This window comes from Peromyscus eremicus, chromosome 7, assembly GCF_949786415.1.
Source record: "Peromyscus eremicus chromosome 7, PerEre_H2_v1, whole genome shotgun sequence".
Lineage (NCBI taxonomy): Eukaryota > Metazoa > Chordata > Mammalia > Rodentia > Cricetidae > Peromyscus > Peromyscus eremicus.
In genome coordinates this window covers 104218317-104238106 of record NC_081422.1, presented here as the reverse complement: position 1 = coordinate 104238106, position 19790 = coordinate 104218317, and the positions used below count along the sequence as shown (strand labels likewise).

The 19790-nt window shown below is 46.3% G+C and overlaps 1 protein-coding gene across 6 annotated transcripts in view; it reads right to left on the bottom strand.

Moving 5' to 3' along the window:
* The window catches only part of Kif9 (kinesin family member 9), a 61615-nt gene continuing 41825 nt past the window's right edge, over positions 1–19790 (bottom strand). For 5 of the 6 annotated variants that reach the window (XM_059268752.1, XM_059268750.1, XM_059268749.1 and 2 more), the window contains 10 exons: positions 19511–19615; positions 18045–18100; positions 17267–17357; positions 16205–16338; positions 14003–14197; positions 10295–10509; positions 7114–7290; positions 6694–6824; positions 4805–4909; positions 1–319 (listed from right to left, as the gene is read on the bottom strand). In XM_059268752.1, coding sequence (XP_059124735.1) covers positions 269–319; positions 4805–4909; positions 6694–6824; positions 7114–7290; positions 10295–10509; positions 14003–14197; positions 16205–16338; positions 17267–17357; positions 18045–18100; positions 19511–19615 — 1260 coding nt within the window. In that variant the 3' untranslated portion in view covers positions 1–268. The remainder of the gene's footprint in view (positions 320–4804; positions 4910–6693; positions 6825–7113; positions 7291–10294; positions 10510–14002; positions 14198–16204; positions 16339–17266; positions 17358–18044; positions 18101–19510; positions 19616–19790) is intronic. The other variant, XM_059268748.1, reaches the window with a different exon arrangement.

Genomic DNA, 19790 nt, shown 5'->3' with positions numbered 1-19790 from the left:
TTAAAGTCCAAACTAGAAAGTAATTTTATCTTGATTTTACATTTGGTCGCAAATTAAAACCAAAAGTATTCTGTGGAGACAAGCAAGGGTGTCCTTTGGAGGATGTTCATCCTGGCAGGCAGGCAGGCAGGCAGGCAGGCGGGCAATTGTGTGTTCTCTGGGTTTGGTCCCAGCTTGCAGCAGAGTGAGTGGCTGGAGCTCTGAGCACGTGGTTTAGCAGCTTCCTTAGGACATACTAGAGTTGCTGGTCTTCAAGCTATTGAGGAGACTATTTTCTGTGTGACTGTTGGATGCCCACCATGGTTTTCATATAACTGTGCTGGAAGAAAAGGATGAAGAAAGGGGAACTTGATGATCAGGAAGTATGGTCTTAGCAAGGACTCACAAGCTATGCCAGTCACATTCAATTCATCATTTCTTCCTGCAAACATCACAGTCTAGAGACAAAATCTCTCTGGATGCACAGCAAATTCTATTAGAAATAACATTGCATTCAAACACTTTCTTCTTTCAATCTATGGAAAGTGTGTAAAGCTGTTTTGAAATAGCCTGGCGGTTATGTTTAAAAGGAGACATGCACTGGGCATAGTGATACACACCTTTAAATCTCAGCACTTAGGAGGCAGAGGCAGGAGGTGGATCTCTGGGAGCTCTGGTCTACATAGTGAGTTCCAGGACAGCAGAGCTACATAGTAAGATCCTGTCTTGAAAAAGAAGAAAAAAAAAAAAAAAAAAAAAAAAAAGGCATGCATGTTTCAATGGCCTATTTAAAATCTGACAGAGGCCAGGTGGTAGTGGCACACACTTTTAATCCCAGCATGTGGCAGGCAGAGGCGGGCAGATCTCTGTGAGTTTGAGACCAGCTTGGGCTACAGAGTGAGTTCCAGGAAAGGCGCCAAAACTACACAGAGAAACCCTGTCTGGAAAAAAAAAAATCTGACAGGGAATGGACTCAAAAAGGAAAAGATGTTATAGTTTGGATATTAAAGTATCCCTCAACAGTGTCCTGTATTTGAAAGCTTAGTTGTAGTAGAATATTATTTTAAGGTGTGTTACTTTTGTTTATGTTGCATTTGTTTAACTATGTGACGCTGTGTACTGTACCTGAGTAAAATACCTGATGGTCTAATAAAGAACTGGCCAATAGCAAGGCAGGAGAAAGGATGGGGGGGCTGGCAGGCAGAGAGAATAAATAGAAGGAGAAATCTAGCAGCCAGAAAAGGAGGAGGACTCTAGTGGCCAGCCATCCAGCTACACAGCAAGCCACGGAGTAAGAGTAAGATTTACAGAAGTAAGGGAAAAGCCCAGAGGGAAAAGATAGATGGGATAATTTAAGTTAAGGAAAGCTGGCTACAAACTAAGCCAAGCTAAGGCCAGGCATTTATAAGTAACAATAAGCCTGCATCTGTGTGTGAATTTACTTGGGAGCTGGGTGGCTGGCCCCCAAAAAAGTAAAAAACAACACTTAATCTCCACTGGTAGATCCAATCATTGAGTCATTGAGAGGTCATTGTGAAGGCTCTGACCTGATAAATGGATCTATCCACCAATGGCTTCATAACCTGATAAAATTATTGGAAGGCTGTGGGACACAAGAGTTAGGGCCTGGTTGGAGGGTGTAGGTCAATGGGGGTGTGCCCTGAAAGGTAGAGCATGTCCCTGGTCCAGTCCTGTTCTGCTTGAGCACCTTGAGACAAGCAGCTCTCCACATGCTCTTCTGATGCCATCTTGTTCTGATTTACCACAAGCCCATAACAACGGAACCAAGCATGATCAGAAACTGAGGCAAAATAAACCTTTCTTCGTTGTTTCTGTTTTTGTTTGTTTCTAGACAGACTCAAAACCGAGGCTTGCTTTGAACCACCCTTGCAAATAAGGGTGACTTGGAACTCCTGATCCTCCTGCCTCCAGCACTCAAGAGGCCTTTGTCACCAGCTCTGCTTAATCCTCCTACTCTGAAGCTCTTTCTCTCAGGTATTTGTCACAGCAACAGGAACCTAACACTGGAGAAGACCTCTTTAGATCTGGGCCTATTACTGCTGCAGGCCCGCCCTCTGGGTTTTTTTGTTTTGTTTTGTTTTTCAGACAGGGTTTCTCTGTGAAGCAGTCTTGCTGTCCTGGAACCCACTCTGTAGACCAGGCTGGCCTCAAACAGAGATCCACCCACCTCAGTCTCCCAAGTGCTGGGATTAAAGGCGTGCACCATCACCGCCCCGCTACCTTCTTTTTTAATTTAAATTCTGTCCTTTCACTACACTGCTAGGCTCCTTGAGAGCAGGTAGAAAAGGCTGTTGTCAAAGCAGGGGGCAGGAAGGAAGCAAATGTTAAAGCTAGCTTGGAATATGGAAAAGGACTGGAGCCCCAAGGTACAGACTGAACCTGCAATGCCGGCACTAAGCTGGAATTCTTTTTCTTTCTTGACATAGGGTCTCAATATAGCTCAATATGGCCTTGAACTCAAGATACTCCCACCTCAGCCCCCCAAAATGCTGAGGTTACAGGATTTGACATAATCCCTGGACTTTTTCCTCTCTGTGGTCCTTGGTATTGAACCCAGGGCCTTACACAGGCTAGGCAGATGCTCTGTTTCTGAGCTACATCTGTAGCATTCAAGCTGGAATTCTTGAAGGGATAAATGGCCCTAGGTTGATAATACTCTATGGTAACTACAAAAAGCAAATGCAGACAATGTAGTGATAAAAGCCTAAAATCCCAACACTTAGGAGACAGCAGGGGTTCAAGGCCACCCTCTGCTGCATAAATAGTTCAAGGCAGGCCTGAACTGCATGAAACCTTGTTTCAAAGAAAAAAAACAAAACAAACTCCTTGATGGCTCATGCCATTAATCCCAGCACTTGGGAGGCAGAGGCAGGTGGATCTCTGAGTTCGAGGCCAGCCTGATCTACAGATAGAGTTCCAGGAGAGGCAGGGCTACACAGACCTTGTCTCAAAAAAAAAAAAAAAAAAAAAAAAAAAAAAAAAAATCCAGCAGGATATGATGCTGAATCTCTGCAATCTCAGCACAGGGGAGGTTGAGGCAGGAGTATTAGGAGTTCAAGGTCAAGGTCATCCTCAGCTTCATAGTGAATTTGAAGCCAGCCTAAGCTAAATGAGATGGTGTCTTTTTTTTTTTTTTTTTTTTTTAAGACAGGGTCTCACTATGTAGCTTTTGCCTGGAACTCATTGTGTAGACCATACTGCTGACCTCAAACTCTAGAGATTCTCCTGCCTCTGTCTCCTAAGGAAAGGAGACCCTGTCTTAAGAATCAAAACAGCCGGGTGGCGGCGGCGGCGGCGGCGGCGGCGGCGGCGGCGGCGGCGGCGGCGGCGGCGGCGGCGGCGGCGGCGGCGGCGGCGGCGGCGGCGGCGGCGGCGGCGGCGGCGGCGGCGGCGCACGCCTTTAATCCCAGAAGTCCGGAGGCAGAGGCAGGCGGATCTCTGTGAGTTTGAGGCCAGCCTGGTCTACAGAGCGAGATCCAGGACAGGCACCAAAACTACACAGAGAAACCCTGTCTTGAAAAAAACCAAAAAAAAAAAAAAAAAAAGGAATCAAAACAACAACCTTTACCCGCCCACCCTCACAAACCAAAAAAACAAGTATACACCCTTGCAGGAAGAAAATAATTTCAATTTATGTGTTTTGCAGTCCTTAAGTCCAATCAAATATGAGCTTGTAACTTAAAATATATATTTTGGACTAGAGAGATAGCTCAGTGGTTAAGGGCACTGGCTGCTCTTACCAAAGGCCTGGGTTCAATTCTTATCACCCATATCTCAACTATCTCCAGTTCTGGGGAGTCCTATCCTACACCCTCTTCTGGCCTCTGCAGGCACCAAACATCCAAATGGTACACAGACATACATACCAGCAAAACACCCATACACAAAATACATTTTTTTTTGTTTTGTTTTGTTTTTGTTTTTTGGTTTTTCGAGACAGGGTTTCTCTGTGTAGTTTTGGTGCCTTTTCCTGGAACTCACTCTGTAGCCCAGGCTGGCCTCGAACTCACAGAGATCCGCCTGCCTCTTGCCTCCCGAGTGCTGGGATTAAAGGCGTGCGCCACCACTGCCCGGCTACAAAATGCATTTTTAAATGCAAGTATGCAAACACACATATACACACTAGATAGTCTCACAGTGAAGGAGAGTAAGAAAAATAGGAAACAGTGCTGAGTACGGTGGCACACACCTGTAATCTCATCTCGTAGAAAGTCCATGTAAGAGGATCAGGAGTTCAAGGTTATCCCTGGCTACTTAGCAAGTTTGAGACCAGCCTGGGAAACATGACTGCCTGTCTCAAACAAACCAAACAAGTAACAAAACCACCTGAGCACAGTGGGATGCACAGATTCAGGGCCTTGGTGGATGGAGACTCTGGAGAGTCACAGGCTCTACCTATGGCTTACCATGTCTAGTTTCACCTTGGCTACATATGGTCATCTGTCCTCTGCCATTTGTGCAGGATGGCCCCCTTGGACAGGCCCTTTTCCACAGACAGTGGTCTCAGAGGATTTCTTTCCTAGACTGTCATGGGCTGTGAGCCACCATACATGGTTAAGTAAGCGTTTACCAGCCATGTCCAGACCTGGCCATGATCTATGTGATTTTCCTTCCCTGACTTCCAAAGTCAAGTCTTGTTCCAGTCTAGAGCCAGCAGAAGACGCCTATAGACTAAGGGTGACACTCAGTCTTCCTGGGTTGGTACCACCACCCCCACCCACCCTGTTGGGTTGGTGATTCTGGGTGTCCTAGTAATAAAGTCTTTGGGGCCCCCAGCCTCACACACATGAATGTCCCAAGTTACCTTTTGTTCTGTCTTGACTTTGGCATTGTAGAAGGAGATGGAATCAGGACCCTCAGGCAGTACAGTCTGCTGCAGCTGGCTGAACCTGTCCTGGTCATCTTCTCCCTGGGAAAGGCCCAACCCAGCACAATATCTCAGCCTGGCATCATCAGGATGAACCCTGGCAAGGCCTCTGCTAAGCAACAGAACAGTCCCTTGCTGGGTTTGCAAATCCACCAAGAGCACCTGTAGCACACATGACTGTCAGGGTCCTCACAGATCCCTCTGTAAAGGCCACCTAGGCACTGCGAAAGTTGGCAGTAATAAAAGGTATTCCTTTGTCACCTCTCTCTTTGTGGTGGTTTGAAAGAAAATGGCCCCCAAAGGGAACGACACTATTAGGAGGTGTGGTCTTGTTGGAGCAGATGTGTCCTTGATGGAGGAAGTGTGTCACTGTGAGGGTGGGTGCCTCTTAGGCTCAAGCTCCAGGGAGTGGGACAGTTCACTTCCTTTTGTCTTCAGGTTGAGTTGTAGAACTCTCAGCTCCTTCTCTAGCACCACGTCTGCCTATATGCCACCATATCCTGCCATGATGACAATGGACTAAACCTCTGAAACTATAAGCAGCCCCAATTAACTGTTTTTCTTTATAAAGTTGCCATGGTCATAATGTCTCTTCACAGCAATAGAAACCCCAACTAAGACTCTGTCTCTCAAGATTTATTTATATATGTATATGGGTGCTTTCGTCTGCATGTACATCTATGCATACCAGAAGGAAGAACTGGAATTCATGGGACTATAGTTACAGATGGTTGTGAGCCACCACGTAAATACTGGAAATTGAACTCAGGACCTCAAGAAGAACAGCCAGTGCTCTGAACCACAGAGCCATCTCTCCAGCTCCTACATATCTCTCTTTAAAATTTGTGCTGGTTGGTTTTTGTCTACTTGACACAAACCTAGACATGTCTGGGAAGAAAGACTCTCACTTAAGGGATTTCTTCTATAGGCTGGCCTTTCCCCCCCCCCCCCCCTGGGCATTTTTTTTCTTATTAATGATTGATGTAGGAGGGACTAACCCATTGGAGGCAATGCCACCCCTGGGAAGGTGGTCCTGGGTTTATAAGAAAGCAGACTGAGGAGCTAGGGAGATGGCTCAGTGGTTAGGGCATTGGCTGCTCTTCCAGAGGACCCAGATTCAACTCTCATCATTTACATAGCAGCTTACAACTGTATAAACTCCAATTCCATGGGAACTAGTACTTTCTTCTGAACTCTGAGCACCAGGCTCACAGGTAGTGCACATATATGCATGCAGGCAAAACACTCATACACATACATTTTTTTTAAAGGGCAAAAGGGGGTGGGGAGAATGGCTGAGCAAGCCATGGGGAGCAAGCTGTTATGCACCATTCCTCCATGGTCTCTGCACATAGTCTCTGCTTCAGTTCCTATCTTCAGTTCCTGCCCTGACTTCCCTTCATGATGTAGCTTACACCTACAACTGTGAGCTGAAATAAACCTCTCCTTCCCCCACAGTTGCTTTGGAAACCAAAGATAGGATTTTTTTAATTTATGTGTTTATGTCTGTGCTACTATATGCCACATGTGTGCTATTGCCTGCAAAGGCCACAAGAGGGCATTGGAACTGGAGCTGCAGTTACAGATAGTTGTGAGCTGCCTGATGTGGGAGCTGAGAACCAAACTCAGGTCCTCCAGAAGAGTAGCAAGTCATCTTAATTGCTGAGCCATCTCTCTAGCTCTGTTTTTCACTTTTCAATAATTGAGGAACTTACACTTGCCTCCCTACCTGGGCACGGACAGCATTAGACATCAATCCATGAAAGAGGAAGAATTACCCACATTACTGCTACTGTCCCTGTGATCAACTCTCACCACCTTCTTACCCTTGTGCTGCTCACCAGGGACACAATCCTGTTGACAGGCACCATGCCTGGCCGGATACTGCTGCCCAGCTTCAGTGCTACCTGAACATCCTCTGGGATAACGAAGGACTCATTGTACCAGATGTCAAATTCTGCAAGAGTCAGAGAGATAGCACTGTGAGGTATGAGAGCCTGTGCGGAAGCAGGCAAGGGCTAGTGCAGGCTCATCTCATCTCTACTTACTTCCTGCTCCAGCAGCTCCCCTCTTCTCACCTCCCATCTCCAGCTTTCATAGCCCTGGAAACCCCACTCCTGAAGCCCCTGACAAAGCCCTGGCTCTGCAGTGAGCTGGTCAGAGAGCACTTCCAGAATTGGTCCCTGGCCTTGCCTTGAGGCCTCTCTTGACCTCAAGGAGCCTGCCAACCTTCCCAGGTGGAATACCCATGAGCAGGCGATGGCGACACTGATCCACCAGGCGTTGGCAGTACTGGATCTCAGCTCTGAGGTCTCTCAGTTCTTGGTACTCATTTCGGTATTGCTTCTTCAGGTCTTTAAGCTTCAGGATCAGTAGGAATTCCTCCTCATCGATGATCATCAGGCCTTTGTTCTCATACTCACCTGTAGGGTGATGAGCGAGGTAAGGGAATGAGGCAGTAGTCATTCTGGGTAGGGGAAGGATGGTGTTCCAAAAAGAAGACAATGCTAAACCAGGCAGTGGTGGCATACGCCTTTAATCCCAGCACTCAGGAGGCAGAGGCATGTGGATCTCTGTGAGTTGGAGGCCAGCCTGGTCTACAGAGTGAGATCCAGGACAGCCAGGGCTGTTGTTACACAGAGAAACCCTATCTCGAAAAAACAAACAAACAAACAAAAAACCCAACTCTTTCTTCCAGAGATGGGCACATGCCTATAATTATAGCTGAGGCAGACAAGCCTTCAAAGTTACCTGTCTCAAAAAAAAAGATCCTTATTTCACCATGATCTTACTCTGTGGAGATGTCCACTTTCACTGAGTTTAGAGATATAGACCAACCATCCTAGTTCAGTGGAAGGCTGAGGTGGGGGGATCTCAAGTTCAAGGCCTATGATAAGACCGCTGCCTGGCAGGGTCTGTATTTTTAAAGAACGTGCAGGCACAGGCCAAACAAGTGTTTGCGGGTCCCGTGAGGTCTTCCGCTGTCCCCTCCCTGGGGTTTCTGGGCAGGAGTGTGTCTGGAGCTGCCACCTCTGCTTCCTTAGTTTCCAAGGCCCTTTGCCCTCTACAATAGCAGGTCATAGTTGGTCTGAAGGGTATGAGCAGAATAGGTCCAGGAATCTGGAAATAAAGTTACCTCTGAGAGTGAAATGACCCAATGGACCTGCAGGGAAAAACCAAGTGACATCTGGAAGTCACCCATGAAAGCTGGGCTGGAACAGGATTCTGATTTATTGAGGAGAGGCCCTGTGATGTGCCCTGACTACCAGGAAAGTGAATAACAATGTGGTTGCCGAACTCCCTTTATTTTTCATTTTTTATTTTATTTTATTTATTAAAACTAACTTTTAAGGGGCTGGAGAGATAGCTCAGTGGTTAAGAGCACTGGCTGCTCTTCCAGAGGACCCAGGTTCAATTCCCATCACCCACAAGGCAGCTCACAACTGTCTGTAACTCCAGTTCCAGGAGATCTGACACCTTCACACAAATGCACATAAAATAAATTTAAATAAATTATTTTTTAAAAAATAACTTTTAAGTTTAAAAATTACATTGTGTGTCTGTCTGTCTGTCTGTGTGTCCTTGTGCACCACAGTGCACAGATGGGGGTCAGAGGACAACTTGCAGGAGTCAGTTCTCTCCATTTACTATGTTAGTTCCAGGGATCACACTCAGGTTGTCAGTATTGATGGTTACTAATCTTACCTAATGAGCCATTTCTTTTTCTTTTTAATTTTTTTTATTCATGTATATGTATCTGTCTGCATGTGAATGCCACATGTCAGATCCCTGAGCTGGCACCACAGGCAATTGTGAGCTGCCTGGTGTGCAGGCTGGGAACAGAGCTGTGTCCTCTGGGAGACCAGCAAGAGCTCCTAACCCTGAGCCAACTCCCCAGGCCCCAATGAGCCATTTCAACAGCTTTTTAAATTTTAATTTAATTTTTTAGCCAGGGTCTCATTATATAGCTCTGGCTGGCCTGAACTTCTGGTGATACTCCTGCTTCTTACAACAATGCATCCCCATGCCTAACTGAACTCCCTTTTCAGAGTCAGGGTGGTCACTTATTAAAATGCAGGCTGACTCTGCCCTTGACTGGCTGTCACAATCAGTCCTCTGCACACTCACACTGGACTGTTATGTTACCCATACACAATATGGGTAACACTGTGAGCACTGTCCCCATGCAGGATTCTTGCTCACTCCCTGCCCTAGAGAACAAGCCTGCCAGGCTAGCACAGGTGTCAGGAGTTGAGTAGAAGGAATGGTTTCACTGGTATCAGGCCACTTGGCCTTCTGGCACCCTCATTCTCATTTCTTGAGGTCCCCAGCAGTACCCCTACCACAACCAAACCACCATCGGCAAAAGGAGAGCAGACCAGGACTAAGTGACCATGAGCGGGTCACCAACTACCCATCTCCTGAGGAGATTTCTTCAGGACTATAAAAATACAAAAGCATAATGGTCCATATTCAAAGGTGCCTTCAATCAGCTTAGGTCCAGCTGTGGATGAAAAGGTGACCCTGGGCCCCTGCCAACACCCGCGGCTAGTCTAGAGTAAGTAATTATTAGCTGCTAAAATTGTCCAATGACCTACAGACATGATGGGTTTATGCTCCCAAAAAAGCTTTACAATAAACAGAAGGTAAAATGTAAACATAAATCCATGCATGTCTTTGTTAAGAAATTAAGAGACATAAGTGGCTGATGATGTGTAGTACCCTCCAGGACTGAGCTCAGGTGAGCACTATGAGTTCAAGGCCAGAGAGTTCCAGGACATCCAAAGCTACATACAGAGACCCTGTCTCAAAACAAAACAAAACCAACCAACCAACAACAACAAAAAATGTACCCTTCTGATTACTCAGCCAGTAAGGAAAGTGGGGAGGGACCTGTATTCAGGGCTATTAAAAACTTTGTGCGGGAGGCAGGCAGGTAGAAGCCTGGTCTACAGAGTGAGTTCCAGGACAGCTAGGGCTACACAGAGAGAAACCCTGTCTCTAAAAACAAAAACCCAACTTTCTTTGCACCCCTGTAGTACACCCTGCCATTCTTATTTCTGTCAATGGTACCCATCTTTACAAGGCTCTAAAATGAATTGTCTGGCTTTCTCTACTGTGCCTCCAGTGTTCATTAGGAGTGTGTGGGGCTTTGTTCCTGCAGGGCCAAGGGCCAGTTTCTCCATGAGCAATAGCACATGTCGGGGGAAGACTCAGCTGTTAGCTCTGAAATAATGCAGTAAGACGATACACTGGCAAAGGCAGCTGGCAGGAAGGGCTGCCTAGAGCCTACTAGATGACATAGGTCTGTACCCTAAAGCTCTCTATTGGCCCCTCCCAATGTCCTTCAGTGTCCAAGGCTGCCACACTAACAACTTGGTGACTCTGAGCCCCACATCGCCCCGGCCATCTTCCCTTCACATCTACCTTGCTTCTCCCGTAGTGACTTCTGGAAATTCAGTGAGTCTTTGGTCACATCAATCTCCCGCTTGATGGCATTGATGCGCTGGGTGGTCTCGCTGGCCCTTTTCCTTCGTTCATTCAAGATGGATTTGTTTTCTTTGAAGATGCGGTTGATCTCACTACCTCGTTCATTCTTAAACTCTTCAAAGGCCACAGGCTTCGAGGGTGGGGTGCTGGGTCTGGGGACAGAGGGAGAGGTCAAAAAGGAAAAAGAACGGAACTGCTGTCTTGAAGACACAGGTACTTCATCTTTCTTCCCTGTGACTTCCCAGGGCAGAGGGTAGAGATTCTAGGCATTGTTTATGTCAGATGGAAGTTAGTCTGTAGGAATCAATCCCCCATCTTGGTTCCAAGGACCCATGCACACTGCAGAAATTGAGGAAAGGAAAGAAACGGAAAACAAAATCACTGTCACTTATCTGGATCCAGAGTCTGTTGAATCTCTTGAGATTTCTTTAATAGATTTTTAAATGGTTGAAGCCACACAAAATATATGATCTTTTCTTTTTCTCACAGAGGCATTATTTCATGGTATTAAATTTTCTCTGAGATGACCTCAGGGTTTGGCTAAGAGGACTTATTCTGTAAGTATGAGTACCTGAGTTCATATTGCCATGTTATAGAGCAATTCCCTCCAGGAGGAAGAAAGCAAGCTGTCTTTGTTACTGTTCTATTGCTGTGAAGAGACACCACGACCACAGCAACTCTAATAAAGGAGATTGGGGGCTTGCTTATAGTTTCAGAGGCTTCATCCATTATCATCATGGCAGGGGAAACATGGTCGCAGACACAGCAGCATGGTGCTGGAGAAACAGCTGAGAGCTACATCCTGATCTGCAGGCAGAGTGAGACTCTGGGCCCAGCATGGGCTTTTGAAACTTCAAAGCCCAGGGCTGGAGAGATGGTTCAGTGGTTAAGAGCACTGGGTTCAATTCCCAACATGGCAGTTCACAACTGTCTATAACTCCAGTTCCAGGGGATCTGGCATCCTCACACAGACATACATGCAGGCAAAACACCAATGCACATAAAATAAAAATAAATAAATTTAAAAACAAAACAGCTAGACAGTGGTGGCACATGCCTTTAATCCCAGCACTCAGGAGGCAAAGGCAGGCGGATCTCACTGGGTTCCAGGCCAGCCTGGTCTACAGAGTGAGTTCTAGGACAGCTGTAACATAGAGAAACCCTGTCTCCAAAAACAAAAACAAAACAAACAAAAAAAGCCAAACAAAAAAAGCCAGGCTGTGGTGGCACATGCCTTTCATCCCAGTACTTGGGAGGCAGAGGCATGAGAATCTCTGAGTTCAAGACCAGCCTGGTCTACAGAGTGAGTTCCAGGACAGCCAGGGCTATACAGAGAAACCCTGTCTTTAAAAACCAAACAATAAATAAATAAAATAAAGAAACATCAAAGCTCACCCCTAGTGGCAAACTTCTTCCAACAAAGATCTCCTAATCCTTCTAATCCTATCAAAGAGTTTCACTCCCTGGTGACTAAGCATTCAAACATAGGAGCCTATGAGGGCCATTCTTAGTCAAACCAGCACAGAAGCCCATGAGACTCAGAGAGTAAACAACTCATAACTCTCAGGAAGTTCCTGAAACTAACACGATTTGCCAGACCCTCTTTCCCAAGGTTATAGAAACAGTAAACTGCTAGTGGGAGGGGGTGTCCTCTGACTTGTCCAGCTGCCTACAAGTCACACAGAGTTCCAGGGGTGTAGCTTTTATGAGTCATCACCAAGGCTGGGGTAGACTTTTTGGTGATGCAGATGCCTTTAAGTTACCCATGCTCCGATAAGAAACCCCAACAGAGTCATTGGTTCGCTAACTTGGACTTTGGAGGCACTGTTAGTTTGTTCTGTCACTGGTTCATGTCTCCTGAGGAAAAGTCACATACAATAATGCAGGACCCACATAAGAAGTCAAGCATCATGTCTATACCTCCAGCACTAGGGGGCAAAAACAGACAGATCTGCAAGGGTGCTGATCAGCCAGATTAGCTGAAACAGTAAGCTTCCAGTTTAGTGAGAGACTATGTCTTGAGGTTTATGACAATGAGTAAGAGGGGAAGACACTAGATGTGCTGCTCAGGACGGGGGTGTACGCCCACACACTCATGTGCATGCACCATACATACCCCCCATGCACAAAATTCTCTGAGAACCACAGTTAACGTGATACAACTGTTGGCACGGAAGGATGTGGACTGATATTGGCAAGTTATTTGGACTGCACTTTTTTTTTTCTTTTTATTACGTATACAGCATGTATGACTGCAGACCAGAAGAGGGCATCAGATCTCATTACAGATGGTTGTGAGCCACCATGTGGTTGCTGGGAATTGAACTCAGGACCTCTGGAAGAGCAATCAGTTCTCTTAATCCTCTGAGCCATCTCTAGAGCCCTTTGAACTGCACTTTTAGAAAGACAACACAAGATGGAAACAAATGTAATAGCCTGCCAATAGAAACTAGAAGGCTCTCAGTGTATGGGCATTCACTGTGCAACTCTTCAACTTCTCCGAATGTTCTGAAATGTACATAGGCTCAGAAGAAGGTCTTCATGCACGTGCTTGTACAAACCAGAGGCAGGGATAATAATTCATTCAATGCCCTTTATCTAATACTAACTATTGAAAGTGTTTACTTTAAAAAACTTTTCTAATTCATGATGTGATGAACATGTTTTTTTCATGTCCCCCCTTCTATTTCCTCAGCCTGGATCCTAAAATTTGACCCCACTCCCCTGTTGTCCATCAGTGAATAGGGCTATGGACAAGAGATCAGAAAAGAGCAGATGTCGGTCCATGCCTTCCACACTGCTTGCGACAGTGTCTCTTTGTTCTTTTTCTACAGCGAATGCCACGCTAGCTGTCCTGAGAGCCTCTCCCGTTTCTGCCTCCATCTCACTGTAGGGATGGGGACTAACAGGTACTGCTGCTAGACACCTGGCTTTGCATGGGTCCTGGGGACCCCAGGTCATCACAGTTGCATGGCAAGCACCTTTACCCACCCATCCCCAGCTCCAGTGGTTCACTTTCAAAGCCAAGGTCTTATGTATCCCAGGTCTCTAACTCTTTGCAGCCAAGGATCACCTTAAATTCCTAATCCTCCTGCCTGTGCCTCCCAAGTGCTAGGATTACAGATATACGCTCCCATGCTGGGCTTCTAGAATGTATTACTTATGCAAAAGACATATCACTTTAAAATAATTGATGTGTGGAAGTTCTAAAATGATGTTTGTGTGTGCACACACACGCACCACACACACACACACACACACACACACACACACATACGCACACACACACATGCACACCATAGCATGTGTGTGGAGGTCAGAGGACAACTGACAACGGGGAATTGGTTCTCTCACGTGTGTCCTGGGGATTGAACTCAGGTTGTCAGAATTGGTGGCAAGTGCCTTTACTGGCTGAGCTATTTTCCCAGCCCCTAAAATGATTCTTCCTCGTGTATCTTGGAAGACTGAGGCTGGATCATTTTGCATGCATATATGTTACCACATTTCTTCCTTTTGGACTTTCTCTGTTTCCCCTCTTTATTTCTCTTCTGCTGCAGGCACCATTTACCTAACATGTGAGGATCTCACACTCTGGTTTGGTGTGCTCTGATCTGGTGGAAGATCTCCCTGTCTTTAGATGGTTACCTGAGCGGGCGTGAGTCTTCCTTTGGAGAGTCCGAGGGAAGGGGCTCAATGCTGGACGTTTCCCTGTCTCGTGAAAGCATGTCTTTGACATCCCCATCTCTGGAAGATGGGACCAGCTGAGTCTTAGAGACGGAAACCACATCCAAGTCCTTGCCACTCACAGGGCTGCTGGCACCTTCCTTTCTTGCTGAGGAGCTGAAAAAAAGTCACGGAAACACCAAGGCCCAGACATTGGCAAAGACCCTAAGATGGCACCTTGCTCAAGCCTACTAAACCAAGCAACCTACCACATTTAGCTTGCTTGCTTATTTTATTTATGTATCATTTACATATTTATTTATTTGAGACAAGGTCTTACTATGTAGCTCTGGCTATCCTAGAACTCACAGGGTTCTGCCTGCCTCTGCCTCCTGAGCGCTGGAATTAAGGACTGCACTGCTATACCTGGCAGCTGGCAGCTCCCATCTCTTTAAAAAACATTTGTGTACGTATGTGGGCACGTGAACGAGAGCAGTGCCCTGTGAGGTCAGAGATGTCAGCTGTCCCTGCAGACGGAGTTACTGGCCCCTATGAGCCATCGGACATGGGTTGAGTACTGAGCTCAGGTCCTCCCGAGTATCAAAGCCAGGGCTTTGTGCCTGCCAGGCAAGCACCTACCAGGAGAGCTACATCCCCATGGCTCTTCCTCATTCCTTCCTCTGTCTTTTCTTCCTTTGTCTGTTCCCCCTTCTTCCTGTTTCCCTCACCCTTTCCTTCCTTTTCTTCAGGGGAGGGAGGGTGGTTGGACCATGTACCCCATGAGGCCTCAAACTCACAAGCTTTTTTTTTACTTTATTATTACCATGTGTGAGAGAGTCCATGACTAGGTGAAGATGTCAGAGGATAACTTTGTGTAATTTGTTCTTCTACGTCTATGTGAGTTCCACAGATGGAACTTGGGTCCTCAGGCTTATAAGCACCTTTATCTGTGGAGCCATCTCACCAGCCCTGAATCCACAATTTTATGGCCTCTGCCTCCTAGGTGCTGGGGTTACAGGTGTGGCTAACACATTCAGCCCCCTTTCTTCTCAGGTGTTGCTGAGAGGACCAGCCTCCATGTGAAGTTATGTGCAAAGACTGCAGGCCATTAGCTCTGATGCTATCGTTATTAATATCATTATTCCCATTTTAGAGATACAAAAACAAGTACAGATCTGTTCGCCTGCCTCACCCAAGGAAGTCTCTTAAGGGTAAGAAACACAGAAAAGGGAGATGAGCCCAGGTCTCAACTCCGAAACCTGTACTCTGCTACTGCTACCCAGAGTGACCTGGGCAGCAGACTAGGGAAAATGCTTTCCCCTACATGCACTTAAAAAATGAGTCTTAGCTGGGTGGGATGAGACATATCTGTAATGTAAGCTTTCGGGGACATGAGGCAGGAGGATCATCATGAGTCTGGGAGCAGCCATCCTTGGCTACACTGTGAGACCCTTTCTCCCACCCCTCCCACTCCCACCCCCCCGCCAAAGCACAACAATAAACTGAGTCTCACCTAAAAGATGAGTTGAGGATTTAGATGGCCTGGGGGAATCTCAAGGGGGATACCTTTGGGAAGTATCACAGAAGTACCAGCGGGCATAGTGGTGCCCTGGTGCTGGCAGGGCTCTTCCCTGCAACCCTACTACTCAACAGTTGACATAACATTGGGAAGTTACTCAGTGAAATGGCAACATTGGTTCCACTAGGGGTGCTATGAGAAAGAGTGGGAACACTCAGGGTATGGACCTGATCTGAACCCCACAGATTTCCCAGCATTGGCAGTAGTGAGCACTAGCAGTTAAGATGCCATGGGATGTTCTATTAACCTGTAAAAAGTTACTTAGATATATTTTATGTGGATTATCAGAGTGACTTTGTTTTTAATCATGTAAGGGAGATGTAAAACATGATTTGACCTGTATTCATCACAATCATTTACTTGAAAAATAGAATGTAATCTCGTTATGATCCCTGTATTTCCCAAAAGATTTTATTGGAGTATATAAGGTGTATATATATAGAGAGAGAATGAAAGAAAAACTGAGCAGAATAAAGAAGGAAACTACCAAAAAAAAAAAAAAAAGATGCCATGGGAGAGGGGGAGGCCATGTTGTGCCCTCTCTCCACCAAGGAGCCTAGGTGCTAGGCTCGGTTCTTTGCTAGGAGGCAAAACAGATCTCTCACCTGAACTGATCTTTCAGTGTCTTCTTGGACCTGAGTTTCTTTCCAGGTTTGATAGAAAAAGGAGCAACCCCAAGTCCAAAGCTTTGTCCATCAGGTTCACCTACTAGGTGACCTTCAGCATCCATAAGTCCTGCCTGGATAGAGAGGTCAGGACAAGGGGCATGGGTTATATTAGAGGTTTGAGCCTCTCAGGAATGCAAGTGCTCATGGCCCAAAACTTTGGGTGAGCATGTTCTCCACACACACCCAGATTTGGCTGCTGCTGCCAGCTTCAGGCTGTCCTTGAACCCTAGAAAATTAATGTCTACTTTCCTTTGTTGTTGTTGTTTTTTTGTTTTTTTGAGACAGGGTTTTTCTGTGTTGTAGCTCTGACTGTCTTGGAACTTGCTCTGTAGACCAGATCTGTAGATCAGACCTCGAACTCAAAAAAATCTGCCTGCCTCTGCCTCCTGAGTAAAGGTGTGTGCCACCACCACCCAATACTCTCTAAAGATCTTAAGACTTAGTTCCAACCTGGTTCTAAGCATTGGTCATATATATTATTAGCCATATGTCTAATTTATGGACATCATTCTCAATGCAAAAGTGGTATACTGTTTTTTTTTTTCTTCCTGTGTATGTATGTATGTGGGTGTGGAAACCAGAGATCAACCTTGAGTGTTATTCCTTAGGAACAGTTTACTGCTGGGTCTCTCATTGGCCTAGAACTCACAAACTATGCCAGGCCAGCTGGCCAGCAAGCCCCAGGGATCTGTCTGTCTACACCTTTCCAGAGCTTGCACTACAAGGATCCACCACCATACCCAGCTTTACATGGGTTCTGGGAATTGAACTGAAGGCCTCATGTTTGTGCAACAACCACTTTACTGACTGAGCTTTCTCTCCAGCCCCTAAAGTGGTTTACTTTTGTACAGGGCACTCCATGTTCATTCATCCTGGTGTTATCTTGGTCTAAGAACTCTTAGCTCAGGTTTGATGCATGACACTTGCAGTTTCTGTAAAAGTTGACCAAAGATAGAAAGTCTGAGGTGAGTGCTGTTAGCAAGAGGCAACCGTGCTTACCTTCTGGACAGCAGAAATAGTTGCAAAGTCATTCTTGTCTATGAGAGTGTACTTCCTGCGCAAGGCAGACTCCACTTCCTGTTCCTGTTGGCTTGGGAGAGAGAGTGAGATAATACTTGTAATGGGGGCCATGCTAAGTCCACTGGGCTAAGGTACAATATTAGATTAAAATTTGGTTAGGTAGAGCCCTGGTGATGGAGCCACAGCCTCATCGTAAGTCAAAAGACAATGCAGACCAAAGGGCCCATCCTTTTCACAGTGTACACACTCCCCCATCGTCCGGTCTCCAAACCTACAGAGCCACATTACATGGCAGCGCATCAGCTCTACGACGACATTTAATAACCTGTAAACCTGCATGAGGACTGTGCCGTTGCCTAGGTTCTAACAGGACCCTTGGAGTCAAGTGACCAGTCTGATACCAACTAGCATGAGCTGCTCAGGCAATGGGTCTGCACCCAAATAAACTGTAAGTGCTCCTTGAAGTAAAGGACAGGGAAGATCCACAAGGCCCAGCTCTGAGCACACTCACAGCTGGTACTCCGGAGAGTCCTGCCCAATTAATGAACTCAGAAAACATCCACCAGGGACGTGGGCACACCCTAAACAGTCATATCTGGTTCCTCACATAGCACAGAATGCTCTTCATACACAAACACACACGCACACAGCACACACTTACATAGGAGTGTTTTCTTGAAGGCAAGTGCCTAGGCCATAGAAAATGAAGATGGAAGTGTGAAAAGGAAAGAGATGGGGCTAGTAGGGTGAGACTTACCTCAGAACCACCCTGAACTGGTTGAATACCTCCTGGATCTGTCTTAGATTGATTATCTGGCAGGAAGAGAGCAAAACCGAGTTTAGACAATGGAACCTAAGAACTAGGCTGTGTCTAAGCAGAGAAGTCAGGAGCCCTTGGCTGACTCTGGACCATTCCATTCTGAGAATGAGGTATGTGCAGAGGACTCTCAGCAGACACTGGAGAGAAGGCTCAGCAGTTAAGAGCATATACTTCTCTTGCGGAGGACACACTTGGTTCCCAGTGCCCACATCAGACATCTGACAACTCTTTAGCTCCAGTTCCAGGGGATATGATACCCTCTTTCGGCCTCCACAGGTACTGCGTGAAAGTATTCAAACCCACACTCAGATACACATATAGACACATAATAAGTAAAAGTAAAATAATATCTTTTTAAAAGCCTCTCAGCAAAGTATTAATAACACTTCCAAGAGCAGAGAGAGATACACTTGGTTAATAGTTTGTTGTTGTTGTTTGTCCATCTGTCTGTTTTGAAACAGGGTCTCATATATCCAAGGCTATCCTGGAACTTGTTGTATACCTGAAAATGTCCCTGAAGTTCTGATCCTCCTGCCTCCACCTCCCAAGTGCTGGGATTCCAGGCATGTTCCACTAGGCCCTGTGTATGTGATGCTGGGGATGCAAACCCAGGACTTCCTGAACAATAGGCAAGCACTCTGTCAACCGAGTCACATCCCTAGTCCCTGATTAATAGCTTTAAAATTGAGTATTCACTGAGCCTGTATTAAAAACTATTTTTTAAGTTTTTAAAGATTTTTAAAAATTTTTTTATGTGTATGAGTGCTTTGCCTTCATGAATATGTATGCCTGATGCTCTCAAAGACCAGGAGAGGACATCAGATCCCCTGGAACTGCCATGAGAGGGACAGCAGCCCATGTAGTTCCTGGTGAAAGGTGTTATGACTACACTGTAAAAACAAGATCCATCCCCCTTCTCTAGCTCTTCTTGTGTGCCTGCTGTTCTCTCCTTTTATATTCCAAGAGTGGGCTCTGGGGGGCGGGTTTCCTTTAACGACAATCAACCTGACCACCATCCTTTATCAGCTGCATGTCACCAGGCACAGCCACGCTTATCTCAAGGGGCAACTTAGCCAACCTCAGCCTGTGTTCCCTCTGCTGCACAGATGAGGCTACTCAACATTCAGCCCAGGTCACTCAGCTGGAGGAACCTGGGATTCCATCAAGGCAGCTTTGCTTCAAGACCTGCAACTGTGCCCGTGAGATAGACCGCCTTTGGTATAAGACTGTGTTCCAGCCCACTGCACGTTGTATATAGCTCCACAGGTATAACATGTTTGTAACCCTAAACATGGAAGCGAGGGTCTACACCAGTTCCCATCTACTGCACCCATTCCATATATGGCAGTACTCAGGAAGTCCAAGCTAGCTGAGCATGGTGGTCCCACAGCAGAACAACTTACATCGATCTCGTCCAGTGTCCCCTCCAGGTACCTCCGCACTTGGGAGTTGATTTCAGCAATCTGGATCTCATCCATGGGGTCGTAATTCACGAGAGTGCGGTTGGACTTGAGGGATGAAGAACATGTACTATATAAGCAACAAGAACCTGAGCCCAAGCAGGAGTAGCAAAGGCCATTCTGAGAGCCAAAGTATGGGGCTGGGAGAGTATCTGACGCCTGTGCTGGCTGGCTGTTTTACTGGCAGGGAAGGCCTGAGAACAGGCCAGATGCATGGGCCAGA